The sequence below is a fragment of the Peromyscus californicus genome, unplaced genomic scaffold (genome assembly GCF_007827085.1).
Source record: "Peromyscus californicus insignis strain IS unplaced genomic scaffold, ASM782708v3 Scaffold_5__1_contigs__length_169319896, whole genome shotgun sequence".
NCBI lineage: Eukaryota > Metazoa > Chordata > Mammalia > Rodentia > Cricetidae > Peromyscus > Peromyscus californicus.
Window position 1 is genome coordinate 89519747 of NW_026294573.1, and position 20108 is coordinate 89539854.

Sequence of the window (20108 nt, forward strand, 5' to 3'; positions counted from 1 at the left end):
ATTGTTATACACCCATCGGCAAAACCCTGGCTTAAGAGTTGACATTCTTATTACTACAAAAGAGAAGATTCCAATATTCCTTTCATTGGCTTCCATGAATAAGATCCCCCACAGTGAACCTGAGTCACAGATAATGTTTTATGTGGGAGATTTAAGGAACTATCTGCTGTATTGAGGAATTAACTCCTGGCTTCTAAAGAAACAGCTGTCTCAGTCGCCTGTAAGGTGGAAGGTAAGGAGCATCTTTGGGAAATTGACTGAAAAGTAACCTGGAGTTGGTCAGAGTAGTCACATGGAGGTATGGAGGCTCCTGTCAAGGGATCGTGACATTGCATCACACTTTGCTTATTGAAGCAAAGTACTGGTGGTCCCCTGCTGTGCCAGCCTGAGCCCGAGACTGAACCTGAGGAGGTTTCAAGAGTGATGTCCTAGGGTAAGGGCGTGACTGGAATCATTGTGGAGGTTAGGAATCTTCCAAAACTTGACAATTGGAATGGCCACACTAATGAATAGCCACACAAACAGGTAAACCTTCCTAAGGTGAGGATGGGGGCTGGAAAGGAAGAGAGAGATGGGAGGATTTGGTGTAGAACCAAGCTAAAAAAATGTGTTTGAGGGAGAACAACAACATTCAAAGAAAAGTAATAGAGTGAACTACTGAAATGGGCTCCAGTCCCCCCAAAAGGACGTTCATCTTCAGAACTCAGCCTTCATTGCTCAGTCATTGAGGCAGCGCTGGCCTCTTTCCTTGATTCCTTTGTTGAGGCACACATCATACAGCCTTCTGTGGACACATGCCACCTACTTCCTCATGGTGAGCATGAAACATGTCCTCCCCATGATGACACTGCCCCACCAGCTTCTACCTGAAGTGATCTGAGACTCTATTCAACTTACACTTAAGTAGTGCAAGACTAAAACACATTTGAGGGAAAAACAAAGAAGAAATGGACCGAGAGGAGATCACAATTTATCTCGGATGAAGCAAAAATAAAGTAAGAAAATGTCTTCTTAAAAAATTCATTGGCACTTCCCTTAGAGAAACATGGGAACATTGTGTCATCCAAGAAATTGAGTTTACTATGAAAAGAACCATTAGAGACAAATTAATTTTTAATTAATTTAACAGGGAGGAGAGAATCGGGGCGTCTGATGAGTACGGAGTGTCTAGGAGTGAGTGCTTGATGGAATTAGAGGAGAGAATGATCAGAACCTCATAAGACTTCATGAGGGAAAAGTGCTTGCCCAGGAGGATGAGAATAACGGCTTAAAACCAGCAACAAGGAATGGGAGATTTGCTCCCAATTACAGCTAAACCTGCGTAACGAGGTAGGGAAACTGGAACATCCTCCATTTAAGTAGGAAGTCACTCAGAAGAAAATAAGTAAGTGAAGAAGCAAAAACACCTACAAAAGGCTGAGAGATTTAAAAAGGGTGTTGGCTGTAATGGGACTATGCTCTTTAAATCACAGTAAGAGCTGGACAGGTGGTGCGGCACTTCAGAGCACTTTCCAGAGGACCAGTGTTGGGTTCCCAGCACCCACATCGGGTGGCGCACAACCACCTGTAACTCCAGCTCTGAGGGATCTGACACTCTCTTTTGGTCTCTGTGGATAGCTGAACACACACAGCACACATATGCACATAAATAAATAAGTGTTTTAAAAATGAATTTTTAAAAAAAATGCATAATGATTTCAGAAGGAAGTTTCCAAATATAATCAAGAGCTGCGTGAAGGTCGAAAATAAAGTGGGAGAGGAGAGTGAGCGAAAGGATTGCCCGAAGGTGGTGGCTGGGGCAGGAATGAGGGTTGGCCTTGAACTTGAGCGCTGTGTCACTGCTGAACTTCAGGTATACAGCATGCTCTGTTTAATGACTGATACAAGTTGTGTGGAGACAGCTTTAAGGTTATAGATGATGCTCTTTCCTACTCACTCATCTTCACTTGTAGAGCTCCACAACTCTCCACGGCTCCTCCCACTCCATTGTTGGCTATGCAGCAATAGATACCATCATCACTGTCTTCCACACTCAGGATGGTGAGGAGCTGACCGTTCTCCCGGATGCTATAGCGGGTGTCAAACAGCCTGCAGGTCACAGAGCATAGTGGAGGATCAGTGTACCATCTGTGATTTTTATACACACACACACACACACACACACACACACTGTCTTTGACTAATGGATCAAATGGATGACCAGTCAGGGAGGAAGTGGAAAAAGGGTTAGAGGAAATGTGTGTTTTGCAGAACTGTATAATCTTGCTTAGTAGAGTAAAATAAAGCTACTTTATGATCTGATCTTTCTGGGCTCCATAATCAAAGCACTACTAAGTTGTACAAAACAATTCTGTGAGGTGGTGGTTGTTGCTAAGAACAAGTATAACATTTACACAGGAAAGCGTGTGCTTATGTGTGCTTGCGTGTGCTTGCATGTGCTTGTGTGTGCTTGCGTGTGCTTGCGTGTGCTTACGTGCTGTTCTGAGCTTACAAAGTATGCAAGGTTATCTGACCAGAGAGTCCCAAGGATCAGCCCGTCTCTGCCCCACCCCGGAGGTGGGATTACAAGCACCCACTACCACATTGAACTTTCCTTTTGAGTGTGTATATTCTGGGGCTTGAATTCAGGTCCTCCCATCCTAAGATGCATGAGTCTTTTCCCACAAGGGAAAAACTGGAAAGGGAGCATGCATGTAATTGCAATGAACAGAAAGAACTAAATATTTATAGACATCAATAGCAATTAATTGAATATCCATTTATTCATTTAATAACTACTTTTCTTTCTTTTTATAATTTTTACTTTTATTATATGTTATATTTCATGTATATGAGTGTTTTGCCTGCATTATTTCTGTGTACTACATGCACGCCTAGTGCCTATGGAGGTCAGAAGAGGGTGTCAGATCCCATGGGACTAGATTACAGACAGTTGTGAGGAAATGCATATGGGTGCTGGGAATCAAACCTGGGTCTTCTGGAAGAGCAGCCAGTGCTCTTAACCGCTGAGCCATCTCCCTATCTATCCCTTTTTATTCTAATGCAATACAATAATCATGAATGTTGTAGCATGTTTTAATAAATTGAAGATGAGCAATGAGCTCATGATTGAATAAAATTTAACAGAATCTGACTTTCCTTTTGTTGAAGCCATTAATGACTGAATAAATACCTTAAACAGAACCATACCGATTACCTTCGTGTTTGTGAGTTGTAGTCATTTTTTTGTGCTTAAACAAACGTTAATCATACAAAAAAAGGTTACATTATGACATTTCTACACATGTATATAGTAAACTTTGATTACCCTTATTATTTTTTATCTCTCCCCGCTTCCTCTCCAAAACCTTAGTACTTCCCCTTTTTATAAACAGATAACTTTCAGATGTCTAACAATGAACAGGCACTTCTCTGCCTCTGCCTTGAGATGCATAAGGAAATAGAAGAGCTCCAAGCTATATAAAAACATATTGTGTGTGCTTATGTGTAGGTGCATACATAGTCTATTTAATTACACACAATTGTCCAGTGAGAAGGGACTCAGGCAACAGAAAATAGTTGGAGGGGATCATCCACCTAAATCCAAGTGGCTTTTGTTGTTGGATTTTTTGTTTGTTTGTTTCATAGTAGGGACTCTCAATATCAAATGTATACAGTTCACTGAATGACTGTCTCCAAAGACCCATCCATGTCTTCATTGTCAGAGTCTGTGATACATCGCAAGAGGTATTTGGGCATATTAAAAAATCTTAAAATGGAACATTCTAGATTATCCGTGTGGGTCAAGTGCAGTAACAAAAAAGATCCTTTTAAGATGGACAAGAGAGACAGGAGAGCCAGAGGCGTGTGTGACATGAGAAATCAGTGGTGTGACTGCTAGTTTTACTAACAGAGGAAGGGAGCAGAGGACACAGGTGGCCTCTGGACTCTTAAAAGTGAGACAGGATTGTGTCATGGAGCATCCGGGAAGAACTGAAGCTTTGACTTTAGCTCAGGGAGATTGCCTCACACTCTGGAACTGTAAACCAATACGGGTATGTTGTTTGAAGTCGCTACATTTGTAACCACTCGTGACAGTCACAGTAGAAAATAAACATAAGTGTTGGTACCTGGAATCATGGCGCTGCTGGGACAATACCGGAAAACGGAGGTGTGGCTTTGCAATTGGGCAGTTGGGGCTGAACTGGCAGAGTTTTGAGCAGCATGATAAGAGAAGACTGTCAGCTGAAACATGTATGTTAATGATAGCTACTGGAGTCTAAGAGACATAGTAGGGAAATGCTAAATCATCTTAGAGAAAGCCTAAATTATCACTAGCTGACAGTTGACTTGAAGGGACTATTGATAAAAATCGGAATGGTAAGACCTCTATTTGTGGAGGCTGAGACAGAACAGGGGATGTTACCTGACCCCACCCCACCCCCCCAAAAAAAGAAGAAAAGGCAACCTCAATGAAGAGGCAGAGAGTTCAGCCAAATGATGCCTCACACTTATTTCTAATTCAGATCTTATGGATAATGGACTCACATTTAGCCAGGGAAATTTCTAGACACAATGTTAAAGCTACAACCTGGTGGTCTTTGGAAGTTTGTAGTAAAATTTAAGAGAAGTACTGCTGGGTCTGAAGAGTTGGTTAGCAGTTAAGAGCCCTGGCTCTTACAGACGACCTGGGTTTGGGTTTGGTTCCCAGAATCCACAACCCTCTGTAACTCCAATTCTAGGGAACTCAACACCCTCTTCTGGGCACTGGCACGTACGAAATGTACATACATACATTCAGACAAAATACTCATACAAGTAAAATAAAACTAAATAAGTCTTCCAAAGGCTGTTCATAAAGAGAAGAAAAAAAAATACTGCCAAGTAAAAGTAGAAATTTAGGCTTCAAGAGTTGGAAATCTCAATCTCGCCAAATTGCAAATGATGTGAAGGCTGTTTTCCGGTGTTTGAATTGTTTGTGAGCTGTCCTGTCCTGGAGCTTCTGAGAGAGCTTGCCTGGCAGAGGTCATGAAGGCTGTAGCACCCAGTGATGCCTCACAGCACTTCAGAGTGTGTGAAACAGAAGGAAACACAACATTTCAGTCAGAGACAATGAGAATATGCGTGTCCTTTCTCCCCATCGAGTTCGTAGATCCCCGCTTATGGACAACCGTTTAAGGACTCACTGTGGATGGATAAATGAGCATTTCCTCCAGAATTCATGTGTTGAAGCCTAGTGTCAGATGTGGTGGTATTTGAGATGTGGCCTTTGGAAGGTGTTTATGTTTCATGTGACTGGAACTCTTGTGAGTGGGACTAGCATCTCTATAGAAGAGAACCAAGAGAGCTTTCATGTCTTTCCCTCATATGAAGAGACAGTGGTAAAAGTGGCCATCTGTGAACAGAAGAGTAAGCCTTCATCCGCTGACCATACCCTGAATCTGCTGGCTCCTTGAACTTGGAACTCCTCGGGCCCCAAGGCTGTGAAAAATAATTTTCTGTTGTTTGTAAACCACCAATCTTAACAGTTCTACCACAGTAGCTCCTGCGGACTGAGAGCATTCAGCTGCGACACTGCCTACTAAAGCGCCCACTTTGTTTTAGATTTTTTTTAGAGTATTTTTGGTGAGCTAGCTATTGTGATGAGAGAGAAAAGCAGACCCTTTATCTGCCAAATGAGACTTTTATCCGTCTGAGAATCTGTCTCATTTTGAAAGAAAAAAACACATAAGTCAGATTCTCAGACAATAGATTTCATAGTTTGGGGATACAGAGCGGCCCCCTCAGCTCCTCTGTGTTCTGGGACACATGCCCCGCAGACTTGGAATACCATGGTGCTTCCTGGGAAGCTTCAGGATTCTCATCTGACATTCCCCATGTCGGATAAATCAGTGATCTGCCCTGAACTTCAGATCTCCCGATTATAAAATGAATATATTTTCACTGTACATATTCTAGAAGGTGACCTTTAGTGCCACCAACAGTATGGGTGTATTTCTGTGGGTGGGAAACTCCAAAGCAGAGCAGGCATCCTTCACAAGATGAGGCAGAGTACTTACTTAATAAGGATTTTATTTCTGGTCCAAGAAATCTCGGGCTGAGGGTAGGATTCCACGGCACACATGAAAGTTGCTACTTCTTCCACCAAGGCATCTACAGTTTCAAGAGGTGTGGTGATGACGGGAGCTAAACAGAGCAGAAACAAGGGAGAACTTTCCAGAACGTCATTTATTACTCATCCTTTAGCAGCCAGAAGCTATGACATACCCGAATGAATATTACTGTTCAAAAGTCCACTAGGCATGGGATGACCTGTCTGTCAAGTCAGTGTTCTGGAGGAGACAGGAGATTCCTACCTGGTTAGACTAGCTGAGTCAGCAAGAGACTCTGTTGTCAGTAAATATAATGGAGAGCAACTAAGGGGGATATCTCACATCAGCCTCTGACCTCCACACACATATATATTTGTGTGTGTGTGTGTGTGTGTGTGTGTGTGTGTGTGTGTGTGTGTGTGTGTTCAGATGTGAAAATGTGCTCCAAGCTACACAAAAAAACACAAGTGAATTTTTAAACGAAATGAAAATGTAAATTAAAGTTATACTCGCTGCGGTGGCTATAAAGATAAAGAAAAATAACAAACATTGGTGAGGATGATGATAGATTAGAACCATGTGCACTGTGGGTAGGAATTAAAATGGTGGTCATTGAGGAAAAGAGTATGGAGGTTCCACAGAAAGAAATCAAGAGAATTATGATCAACAATTCCACTTCCAGGTACATATTCAAGAGAAATGGAAGTGAAGACTTAGATACTCAAATATTTTCACATCTCTTTTCATAGCATTACTACTCATAATATCTCAAAGATGGGAGGAACCTAAGTGCCCACCATCAGATGGCTAAACAAAATTAACATATATATATACACACACACACACACACACACACACACACACACACACACACACACACACACAATGAGATATTATTTGGCAATAAAAATAAGAGAAGTGTTATATTCTATGACACAGAGGAAACATGGAAACAAAAAACAAAGCATATGAAAATAATCACAGAAGATCATGTTATAAGATACTATTCATAAAGCATGTGCAATTCACAAGCCTACAGAGCAAAAAAATGCATTAATTATTGTCTAGGAATGGGTGGGAAGGAAGGGGTCATATCCTATGTAGCTGGATTACAGGTGGTTGGGAGCCTCCTAATGTGGGTCTTGGAGATGGAACCCAGGTCCTCTGGAAGAACAGCAGTGCTCTTTAACTGCTGAGCCATCTCTCCAGCCCCACAAAAAAAGCTGAGTCATTATTGATATCCTAGAATCTATCACAAATGAGCGATCACACACATAGAAAGGTATGTTAGATGACTCGGGCCATGAAACAGATGAATTCCCCTCAGCTGCACTAATGGAGTAAAGTGAGCTAAGGGAGCAGGTGGTTTTGTCTTCTTGCTATGGTCTGCTGGAGCTAGTTTGCACGGGCAAGAATGAATTGCTCTTTTTTATTTTTTCCAGGAATTTTGCTAGTAACTGTTAAATAGCTATTATTGATAAACTAAAGTGCATATATTTATAGTTAAGTTATATTAATGCTTAATACAAATAATGCTTAAAAATCTATTATGTCTAAGCTGCAGAGATGGCTTGAGTTTAGTCCCCTAGGATCTATGTGAAACAGCTGGGTACAGGTGCACATGTCTGTAATCCCAGCCTTAGAGAGGCAGAGACAGGAGGCTTACTGGCCAGCCAGTCCAGCTGAATTAGTGAGCTGAAGATTTAACATGTCTCAAAACTAAGGTGAAGAGCAGCCGAGAAAGACACCTGGACACCCCCTCCATACACATCCATCAGTTGCTTTTGAACTACAGTATCTCCACGCTCTGGGGTTACTTTGATGGAGAAAATGGCCTACAACGATACTGTGCATGCTGATTCTTGACTGTCTCCAGGATTTGTTGGTTGTCTGAAATTGGATGTGGTTTAGAATCTTTTTACTGAAGAAGCAGGACAAATCAGTAGAATTGTTTTTTTTCCCAGAAAATTGGACCTTAAATATATTTCAGAACACTGTCTGATAAACAAGACAGGATGAGATCATTGCAAAATAGTGCTTTGAAGGGTAGCAATAATAAAAAATGCTCAGGCTTTCGTGAAAGGTAAACATGTCAGGCAGAGGAGCAAAACAGAAAAAAAAAAAACATGGCGTGTCAACAGTCTTGGAAGCAGAAGTAGCCTTTTCTGTTTTGTTTGTCTACTTTGTCATTTCAAAATAAATCTTAACGACCATGTGTCATTTTTTATTTTAAAAATAAACTTGATCCATCAGTTTTTCTCACTGTGCACAGATGCAGAAATGTGGAGGTGGTGGTGATACCCACTCTGCTGAGAACAGTTAAGATAGAAGAACCAAGATACAATCAGCAAAATCTTGAAAATCTTAGACACAGAGAAACACACGAGGTGTCACTTAGAGCAGTATCGTGTTAACATCTTCCCACATTCAGTGATGTGACAGTCTTGGTCTGACTCTGGTTTCAGTAATATCAATACCTAAAATTGTTCAAGAACCTTCTATGTGCTCTATCTCATACGTCATCTTTATTATCTTATTTATAAAAAAATAAATAAGAGTTAAGTACAATTAAGCATTTGTAAACTAGACAAGGACTAAGGATAGTTAAATCATTTTTTGTAACCATCCCCAAAGTAGGAAGTAGTAGAGATGAATTTCAGGGTTAAGGGTGGCTTAAAGGCCCCGTGTCTGAGCTGGAGAGAAGACTCTGTGGGGCAAGTCCTTGATGTGGAACCATGAGGACCCGAGTTCAGATTCCCAGAGTAAACATGCAGCTGAGATTGGAACAGGCGTGTCTGTAATCCCAGAGCTCTTATGGGAGGGTGGGAGAGGGAGACTGGAATCCCTGGAAGCTGGCCGGCCAGCTAACCTGCCTTACAGAGTGGCAAACAAGAGATCTCCACATACATGCCTCAGTTTGCACATATCTGCACTTACACATAAAAATGTGTGTGTATGCATGCACACACACACACACACATACACACACACACACACACACACACACACACACACACGAGAGAGAGAGAGAGAGAGAGAGAGAGAGAGAGAGAGAGAGAGAGAGAGAGAGAGAGAACTTATCTCTGAACTCCAGAGCAGATGTGTGTTATAGTCATGGTTATGCACAGAAAATGGGAGGTTTAAATCAGTATTAATTTCTAGGAGCAGAACCTAAGTTTTCCAGATCCATTTTGCCCATCTTCCAAAGCTATCCAAATTCCCCTTGAATTCCCTTTGAAGTGTTCGCTGACACCACCATGTAGCTGTACTGAAGGGTGTGATCGGCTCAGCAGGTCTCTTCCTGTTTGCTCTCCCCCTCACCCAGCTTTCATCCCAGCCAGAGCCTGTGTAAACCAGACCTCTGTCTTTTCTCCTGATCCAAGAACCACACGAACAACAAACACATGAGGATGAATGCAACCCTTTCAGGATCCACAGAAAACTTAACTTGAATTCTAGCTGTTGATGAGGAGGTCATGATACTACCCTACCTTCCTTTGTCTTTTGTGGGCTTAGAACATGGTGCTGACACACCGACTTCTGGCTGAACCATGACTAATGAACATGCCCAAATGCAAAGAGGTCAGGTGCATTTTTTTTTCTTTTTAAGAAAATTGGTAGCTGCGAGGTCAGACCTTTAATCCCAGCACCCAGGAGACAGGCAGATCTCTGAACCAGTCTGGTCTACAAAGTGAGTTCCTGTACAGCCAGGGCTACACAGAGAAACCCTGACTAGAAAACAAACAAACAAAACAAAACAAAAGAAAGAAGGAAAAGAAAAGAAAAAACTTGGTGCTGACACCTTAAAAAATTCATGTTTTTTCTAATTATTATCAATATAACATTGTTTCTTTATTTTTTCAGTCTAAGCAAACACTTTGGTATTGGAAATTTTTCAGATCCCCCAGAGAGAATAATAGGTATTGATTGTTATCTGACGTGTCCTAATAGCTGGCTCATTTAATTGCAGTGACATGAGAATTTTTGTTACGATGTCTTTGTAACTTGTACAATTAACCTAGAATGACACGCAGCCATTTTCAAAGCTGGGTCGTTAATTCCTCAAAACTGAATGCCTTCTCGATTATTCCATCAGGATGGACTTTCACGGGAGTTCTGTGTAGCCTTCGAGAATGGCACAGTTTGCATCCCTCGGAGGTGTTCCTTTGGGTTAAGCCACCACCCTGTAAGGACCCAAGTAAAGTATGCTACCTATTACCCTCACAGCAACCATGGGGAAGCCTTAGTGTGACAGTGGATAATGGCATTGTTTCATCCACAAGGAAACTGAGGCAGAGACTACATGCTTTCCTTAAAGATGTTGGGGACCAGAAGGGGGAAATTAATCGTAATACCTGCTTCCCGTTCTTGGTTGTCTGACCTCCAGCATCTGGTATTTTTCACATAACCCCAGATTCTGTACCCTCAAGCTCTTCAGCTTCATGGCCCCTGAAAAACACTGATCCTGAATTCATCTGAACACCTGTCCCCACTACTCCTGTGTTCATGTGGCGCTTGCTGGACACAGGGAAACATTTCCCAGGTTGGAATCACTCTTAAACTGCTATCTGCAGCCCTTCCTTGATGCTCTGCTGGGCCTGTGTACTTCTGTTGTCTTCCTGAATGAACCAGTCCGAGGATGTCCCCTTCGTTCCTCCTCAGTGGCCTCGAGTCCTACTTCACCTTCAGAGACATTATGAAATTCCCACTCTTTCCTTCCCCACCGTACGAGCAATGACATAAAGCAGCTGTTTTTCCTACACATACAATGAGTGTCAGTATGAAACACTCACCCAGGACTTGCTGTCCTGGATGGCGTTCACAACAGCTGTGTCAGCTCTGACTGAGTCATAAGTGGAATCTGTGAATCCTATCCCTGCATACATGTGATTTAAAAGACAGGGCTTCTTCACTTTATCTAAAGAGAAATTAGACATTAAACACCATAGGTTTGGTAGTAAATGGGTCATTTTGAAGGCGGGATTTTGTGAGGAAATCCTTGTGCATATTAAATAACTCCAATTCTGCTAACGTGAATCTTCTGCTCCTATGGAATTTTTTACGCCCCACCATATGCTTAATATACCCTGATAAATCAGCAAGTGCTCTTAAAACTTATGGCTGAGGAAATTCAACAAAACGTTGGCTGCTTTCACACATGATGATTTCTAAAAGCTCCTGCTTGAGGTGAGGAAATTAAACTCGTTAAAAAAAAATCTCACTAGTTGAAGTGATCTAGAAAGACAAAGATGTTCTTTTGGTGTCAGAATGCTAGGCATTTCAAATAATTGAAAGCTAAAATAATAACCCATTAATCTACAAAGCCGGATAATCTTATGACAAAAACAGTGTATGGAGGGAGACACGATTCCTCTGGATATTCTCCCTAACCTTCAACAGGCCTGTTTTAAGTACATCTGTTCGGAACCCACCCTCTCTACCGAACAGGACTGTACAAAGTGATACATCACTGTGCAGGTCCCTTGATTTCAGTCTAAACAAGTACACCCTCTAACAGACTGCCCTCCTATCCTCTACCAGCTACTGAGAACCGCCGTGAGCAAGTTCAGCCAGGACATCTTCATCATCTTCACTGATAATTAAGAGAACAATACATTCAAATGGCTCTTTTCTAACAAAATACGCCACATATTACAACATTAAAATCTTAATGATTTCATGTTTCCTGATGTTATTTGCTTTCAGAAATCATCTTGTACATTGAACAGATGTCTAATCACCTAGAAGTGGTGTTTGGGGACAAGGCCAACGTGAGTGAAACCAATATTAATTTCAATTTTTACAATAAACAGAGTAGGCTAAGAAAATTATTGTTTTAACTTTAAAATTTGCAGCAAACACATTGTAAAAAAGCCAAATTGGATGGATATCCTGGTGGTTTTCTTTAAAAGCTGGGATACTTGGTATTGCTACCCTGTGCCATGATTCTGAAGTTAACAAAACAGAGATGATAATATGCATTTGAGTAAAGGCTTAGGACGGCTAGGGACTACAAAGAGGTCAATTCTCTCCAGATTCTAAGTTAGCATACAAATAGAGAGGTGTTTGGTGAGGGTTTGTTGTTATTTTTTTGTGCAACCAGGTTTGATTCAGAACTTCAAAACAGCTGCCCTCTTCACAAGCTGGGGTTTAACTGCATCCGCCTCGCTTGTAGGTAACTGTTTGGTACAGATTAAAATGAATAAGACCTATTAGGAGCCATAGGTCCAAACAGCCAGGTGTTGCTCTTCCGGACATCCGTGGTCTGATCAGGAAGTATTAGAATGACCCGAAGCCAATGGTAAGTCATTCTGGCTATTATTAGCTATTTTTAAAGGTCTGGATTCTTTTTTTATCTAAAGGTACCTTAAAGTAGCATTGTGATGTAAATGATTTAGTACATTAGAAGATACCAATCACTTCGTCTGAGTAAAACGGAAAAAGAGAAGCAAGAAGTAAATAAATAAAAAAATAAATTCATGCAATCAGATTGTTTGGAAAGAACACTGTCGTTACTTACATGGGATCCTTGACCTTTTGCCTCCCAAACTGTAGGAACTACAAACCTAAAGCTGTGTTTCCCATGCACCCACAAACACCACCTTCACTGATTCTTCAAGGTAAACTTCCTCAGTGCTTTGGCACCTCTGTTGAAACGGGAAATAATTCATCTGACTAAAACCCAGCCCTCCTCACTTAACAACACTATTAATAACATTCAGTCTGCCTCTTCGTGTCTTGCTTTGAAAAGATTTCAGTGAAGACCCAGCAGCTTTGCGAATCACGTATTTTCCACTCTTCCTGATTCTAACTGTCATAATACTCTGGCCAGAAACCATAGCACTGTGGATGTTCTTGCTGCTGTGACAGGTGTTTGTCACTTTCTTAAGTTGCTTTCCCCCTTAGGTGGTGTTATTTCCGGTACATTCCAAAGCACTGAAAAAAAAAAAAAAAACCAGTGCAATCTCTCCTCAAACCCAAATCACAACGCCCGTAACAAAATTACGGAGATGTCTCCAGGCTATTATTCTACAGGGACCTTCTGTGCATATTTCTCTAGGTCTGATTTCTAGCTACTAAAATGTTCATTAAGAGTTTGGTAAAAAGCTAAACTTGAAAATAAAAATGGTTTTTACTTCGGAGCAAAACACTCTGGATATCTGGAAGTGGGCTGGATTATACTCTTGGCAAACCAGCATGAAATGGTTTCTATCACCCATGTAGACCACCCCAACATTTGACACACACAGAAACAGAACAGACCTCCATAACTCACAGTCTACCTGGCAACATCTCCCTAAACGGGAGGACTCCGCACGCATCATGTTGTTTTTAATCGCAGAGCTTAGAAGACAACCACCATCGGAGAACGCGTCTCTTCCTCCATACATTCCGCCCCTGCCTCACCCAAACACATCATTGTATGATCAGCCACCAGGAAGCTCACACGCATTTTAAGGCAAGATAGTGCAGACCAACCTTTTGGAAGTTTCTCAGTCCTGCTGAAGGCAACCAGGGTGAGAATCTGTAACAGTGGAATGTTGACGAGCTCTCTCATGGTTAATCCAGGCTCAGAGCGAAGGTTGCTTCTGGACAATTGAGGAAAATTCACCGGGGTTTACATTGTCAAGCATGGATTGTTACAATAGGGTTGTCCGCTAACGACTGTCTGTGTCTGCAGCGCCACAGGCCCCGAGTATAATCAGGAATCCTCAGACCTGACTGTGATGATGGACGTGGCCAGCTGGGGAGTATCCACTTAGGCTGGTAACGCAAGTGGAGGGCTGGAGGAACAAGGGAAAGAAAATCCCTTCAGAATCCCTTTTAAGACAGTGGCAGAAGGACAATACCAGATGCCATTGGTGGCCACTACAGTTTTCCCTGAGCTATAGTGTTCCTAATGTGATTTTGGTCCACCACCTCTCCTGCACTCAAATGAGGAATCCGGATCAAACTAATTTTGACTCCTCTCCATCTCTCGCCCGACCCACAGCCCACAGCCAACCCAGCCCAGCTGCTCCAGGTTTCACCTGCTCCCCACTCCTTGAATTCTTCCCCTCTTGTCCCTTGTAGGAGTAGGATGGGGCCCTAACCTGCTTCTTACAGTCCTTAGAGCCTTGTACCTTCTCCCTTGGATATCTTATCATGAGATAGCCCCTCCTGCCCCAAGCCTGCAGTGATTTCTTGTCACATCAAAATGCCTGCAAGTCTTCTTGCTGTGACGAAGAAGAAGGACTTGTTAGCTTCTGATTGTCTCTGTACTCTCATCTTTTATGATCCATGCTTCCTATTATTCTGTATCCTATTTGAAGACCTGCTGATATTGCCCTGTTCCCAAGCAGCCTTAACTGACTAGAAGGCAGACATCTTCTGAAACCTGTGGGAGACTGCGTGAAAGAACGCCTACTACCTACCCCAAAAGTACGAAGGCTAGATGTTCTTCCGGTAAGACATAATCTTAAGATGGTCCTGAGGTACACACTTCATGAAATCAGGCTGTGTTCGTGACTTTCCTCTTTGTCATGACCAAATAGCTGACGATAACAACAGAAACCCGAGGGAGAAAAGGCTTCTTTGGGCTTCCCCCTTTTCTGCAGGATGATGAATTCTAATCCACCCCACCCAAGCTTGAGGCACCTGGTCACATGGCATCCATTCTCAGGTTGCCTTTCAACTTGCTTCCTTCTTTCTCCCTCTGAATGTAGTCCAGGGCCACAGCCCATGGAATGATATCACCCATGTTCAGGGTGGCTCTTTCTCCTTGCTTACCCTTTCTGGACACACCTTTGCAGACACACCCAGAGGTGTATCTCCTAGGTGACTACAAGTCAGGTCCAGATGACAAAGAAAATGAACTATCACACCTGCAAAACCATGGTAACGAGGACAAAGCTCCAATTCTCTGATTCCTACTTTGTAAAACAATCTAAAATGTGGTTTATACACATCCTATGTGAAGAAAAACATACTAAATGATATAGGCAGACACACAGTGAAAAATTAACCTCACACTTGCCCCGTCTACTCTGTTCCCATCCCAAATGATAGCTAATACTTATAATGAGTGTTGGCAAGGATATGGAGAACGAAGAACCCTTACACCTTGTTGGTAGGAATAGAAACCAGAGCCATACTGGGAAATACAATGGGAATTACCTGACAACCTGAAAGTAGAATTAGCATATGATCAAGCAACCTGCCTTCTCAGATATAACCAAAGAAAATGAAATAATTGTCATGTCCAAGAGATATTTGCCTACGTCCATTATAGTATTATTCACAATAGTCAAAATAATAAGTGACCTGTGTAGCTGGAGTTTTCCTGTGTCCACCTGGCTCCTGCAGCCACTCAGACCCAAGTAAACACATAGAGACTTATATTACTTATAAACTGTATGGCCGTGGCAGGCTTCTTGCTATCTAGTTCTTATATCTTAAATTAACCCATTTCTATAACTCTATACCTTGCCACATGGCTTGTGGCTTACTGGTATCTTTATATATTACTTCTCATGGCAGCGGTGGCTGGCATCTCCTGACTCAGCCTTCCACTTCCCAGAATTCTCCTCTGTCCTTATCCCACCTATACTATACTTCCTGCCCGGCTATTGGCCAATCAGCATTTTATTTATCAATCAATCAGAGCAACACATTCACAGCATACAAAAGACATTCCCAGCAGACCTGAGGATAAGTGTCCATCAGTGTGTGAATGGAGAAAGAAAATGTTGTACATACACATCAGGTAATGCTACACAGGTTTGAAAGAAGGAAATTTCTGCCAGTCACAATATGGGTAAACGAGGATAAGGGACATAAGCCTGGCACAAACAGATAAATACCGTGTGTCCTCCTGTATATATGGAATATAAAAAGTCAATCTTGTAGAAACAGAGAATAGAAGGTTTATCAGAGACAAGAGGAGAGATGGGGAGAGAGGAGACGGTGATTTTGAAAAAGGTACACATTTTCTGTCGGTCTAGAAGGGTGAGTTTTTGTGATCTATTACTCTGTGTGGTAACCATGCTTAATGTAGTACATGGTTTTGAAATTGCCAATATATCTTTAATGTGCCCGGTGCCTCAAAACTGGGGTGTTGGTGTAGTGTTACATGTGTTGATTAGCTTGATTGGACACATTCTGCAATGTGTCCATAAGTTAAACTGTTCCCCATACACATACATGAAACATATTGTAAACTGAACAAATAAGTAGAGGAGGGAGAGGATTGAAAATGACCTAGTGCATGAATCTAAGCACCTCCAGGAGAGTATGAAGGGGTGGAGGCTGTTGGCAGCGCTGGAGGAAAGAAGCTGGTTGAAAACATAAATTTTCAAACATTTGTTGTAGGAATATATTATGCAGAATCCTGTAAATATGAAGAAGTCAAAGGCACAGGAGAGAGAAGATAGGATGTACCATGCCTCAGAGAAGGCAGGAGGAGCTGGGCCTTTGAACACAACACCTTGTCACAAAAGTTGCCAAAGAAGCAGGCTAGAGAGATGGCTGAGCAGTTTTGCAGAGGACCTCGGTTCAGTTCCCAGCACTCACATCAGGCAACTCACAACTGCACATAACTCAAGTTCTAGGGAATCCAAAGATGCAAATACATGGCATACATACACACACCCAGGCATGCATGCATACGTGCAAAATAAATAAATAGTCTTAAAAGTGCTGAGGAAGGGATGAATAGGAAAATACATAGGTAAGGGAGTGAGGAGTTTGAGGAGTCCCCATCAGGTAGCTGCTGCTGCCGCCTCTATAAATTAGAACGCACAGTATGAGAGGGTTTAAAGCTTTTGCCTCACAGATTAGCGGAGCACACAGCTGAGGTCGTTGGCTTTAAATTTAGACTGATACTCATTTATTCTGGCATGATACATTTGTTTTTTCACCAGTGCTTGTCATCTTCCTAAATGACACACGTTGAATGGTTGGGTAGGTTTATTTGGGGAATTGAGGGAGGAAAAGGTACTCGTTGGCGATACATTAGTCCAAGGAAGCAGCGTTCTGGAAAAGAGAATGGAAAGTGATAGATGCTAGGAAGCACAGCAATGGATTTAGGACAGTCAATTAGCAGGTGACGACGACACAGGCAGAAAACGGACAGTGACCAATACTTGTCCTCATCTTAAGATCACTGGGACGCAGTAAGACACTGGAGAGTGGGGTCAAGGACAGCAAAGGGCATGGCCCTGAGACATGGGTGAAGTTAGTGGTTTCGGTGTTACCCTGGGGAATGGAGCCCATGGACTGGGGATATTGTATTTAAATGGAGGTAAACTCGTTTCTCAGAGTAGAGACCAGCTCTGAAGCCATTGGCATTCATGAGAGACCATGAGGTTGTAGCAGTGTGTGTAGAATGGATTTGGACAAATGGGGAGAGAAAAAGAAGGCAGGTTTGGCTAACAATAATCCAAGATGAATGTCAGCTTTCCAAATTAAAGGAAAACATAGAATATTTAACTGTGTCAGCCAGAATTTCCAAGAGGAAAAGCAGCCACTGAAATGGATTTATTTATACCCTATATACATAAGTAGCTATCAGGATCTGTTGTGTTTTGACTGAGAAATGCCTCCTATAGACCTATGTATTTGAACACTTGCTCTCCAGTTGTGAGAGGCAGTAGAACTACTTGGGGAGGTGATGGAACCTTCAATAAGTGGAGCTTTGCAGGAGGAAGTACATCTCTGGGGGCCAGCTTTGAGTATTGATGATCTCACCCCACTTCCTGTGTTCTCTCCTTCTCCTTTTCTCCCTCTCTTCCTCTTCCTCTCACTCTCTCCCTTTCTCCCTCTCTTTCCTTCTCACTTTCCCTCCCTCCCATTCTCTCTCCTTTTCCCTCCTTCTCTCTCTTCACCTCCTCTCTACTCTCCCCCACCCCTCTGCTTCCGGTGTTTGAGTGGTAATGTGGCCAGCCAGCTTTCTGCCCCTGCGGCCATTCCTGCCTGCCACCAAGCCTTCCCTACCATTATAGAGTTTCTCCTTCTGATTCATAAGCCAAAATGACCCCTTTTCTTCTATAAGGTGCTTTTGGTCATGGCATTTCATCACAGCAACAAAAAAGTAACTGATAGAGGGTTCTGGAAGGAAAGAAATGGCCCACTCAAGTAGAACACAGGGCTATACACAGAAGTACAAATTATAAAGAAGGTACAAAAACCTTGTGGAGAACCAGGAAGCCACTAATAGTTGCTATTAACCAACTCTAGAAAAAAACAGCACAACCTTGTGGTGGTATTGTGTTCCCCAAAATATCGTGCACCCTAATAAATTTATCTGGGGTCAGAGAACAGAATAGCCACTAGGTACAGAGGCTAGAAAATAGTGGCACTCACGCCTTTAATCCTAGCATTCCAGAGACAGAAATCCCTCTAGATCTCTGTGAGTTCAAGGCCACATTGGAAACAGCCAGGCATGGTGACTCATGCCTTTAATCCCAAGAAGTGATGGCAGATAGCAAAAATGTATATAAGGGAGAAGACCAGAAACTAGAAGCTTTTTAGCTGGTTAAGCTTTCAAGGTTTGGAGCAGCAGTTCAGCTGAGATCCATTCTGGATGAGGACTCAGAAGCTTCCAGTTTGAGGGAACAGGATCAGCTGAGGAAGTGGCGAGGTGAGGTGGCTGTGGCTTGTTCTGCTTCTCTGATCATCTAGCGTTCACCCCAATAACTGGCCTCAGGTTTGTTTTTATTAATAAGACCCTCTAAGATTCATGCTACACAACCTGCACACAGTTTCCCAAGGAGAGGTATGACCTTTGGTTGAGAGATGCAGTTCTAAGGATGGCTCTGATTTCTAGAAATTTCTTTCCATTGTCTAAACCCAGTGGGAAACCAGAGGCCAAGAAAACCCAATGGCAGGGTTCATGGAAGTCAATTTCTTGGGTCACAGAGCAAGGGCCTATGGCTGAAGAATGGACAGCTCCGGAAGGCAAGTGGCAGTTGGTTCCTCCAGTAGGACTCCTTAGGAAGCTTTAGCCTCCCTTGTTATACGGATGACATAGGAAGTAGGAGAGGCGGATGGGCTCAAATTCTCATTGGTTGTCACTGTCACATTTTTTTTTTTTTTTTTTGGTTTTTCGAGACAGGGTTTCTCTGTGTAGCTTTGCACCTTTCCTGGATCTCGCGTTGTAGCCCAGGCTGGCCTCGAACTCACAGAGATCCGCCTGCCTCTGCCTCCCGAGTGCTGGGATTAAAGGCGTGCGCCACCACCGCCTGGCCACTGTCACATTTTTAACTGTTCAGTCACTAGCCTCAGGACTTGCTCCCAGAGACTGACCACACTGCTCCTGTGACACCAGCCCTTTCCTCTTCATCTTCAGAACCATTGTGTTAGAAAGGTTGTTTGCACAATATTCTCTGAGAACCATGGGTCACATTCCTGAATCCAGAACTTCTTCCTGGTTCAAAATAGTCTGTGCAGATACATTTCATATTATACTGGGTGTTTTTTTTTTTTTTTTTTTTTTTTTTTTTTTTTTTTTTTTTGGTTTTTCGAGACAGGGTTTCTCTGTGTAGCTTTGCGCCTTTCCTGGAACTCACTTGGTAGTCCAGGCTGGCCTCGAACTCACAGAGATCCGCCTGGCTCTGCCTCCCGAGTGCTGGGATTAAAGGCGTGCGCCACCACCGCCCGGCTTCTATACTGGGTGTTTTAATGGCTTAGCAAGCTTAGCTTGGTCGGTCTTCAAGACATGAGTCTGAAAACCCAAGGGAAGTAGAGTTGCAAGAGCCTGAGGTTCTCACTTCCGATTTGACGGTACTGAAAGAAGAAACCCTCTGTTCCGCCCTCTGGGGATGCTGCCTTCATCATCTAAATACTATAGGGCTGTGATGTCTTATTCTTGCGGGCTTCATCTCCCTTGATGTCATCTCTGGTCAAAGGATGTTCAGATGCTCACTGATACCCTAAAGAGCTTTTTAAGTATATTAAAAATAATATGACAGGTCTAGATGCCATTCTATGACCAGGTAGTAATCATGAAAAACAAATCATTGCATAGAAGTCATTGTCTTTGACAGTGAGCTCTTTCTG

At 42.6% G+C, this 20108-nt stretch overlaps 1 protein-coding gene across 7 annotated transcripts in view; it reads right to left on the bottom strand.

The window, feature by feature from the left end:
* Musk (muscle associated receptor tyrosine kinase) overlaps positions 1-13629 on the bottom strand; it is a 91612-nt gene extending 77983 nt beyond the window's left edge. For all 7 annotated transcript variants that reach the window (XM_052716972.1, XM_052716969.1, XM_052716968.1 and 4 more), the window contains exons 1-3: positions 13551-13629; positions 6039-6165; positions 1937-2088 (exon numbers count right to left, since the gene is read on the bottom strand). In XM_052716972.1, the coding sequence (XP_052572932.1) occupies positions 1937-2088; positions 6039-6165; positions 13551-13629 (358 nt within the window). The remainder of the gene's footprint in view (positions 1-1936; positions 2089-6038; positions 6166-13550) is intronic.
* Positions 13630-20108: the final 6479 nt, after the last annotated feature.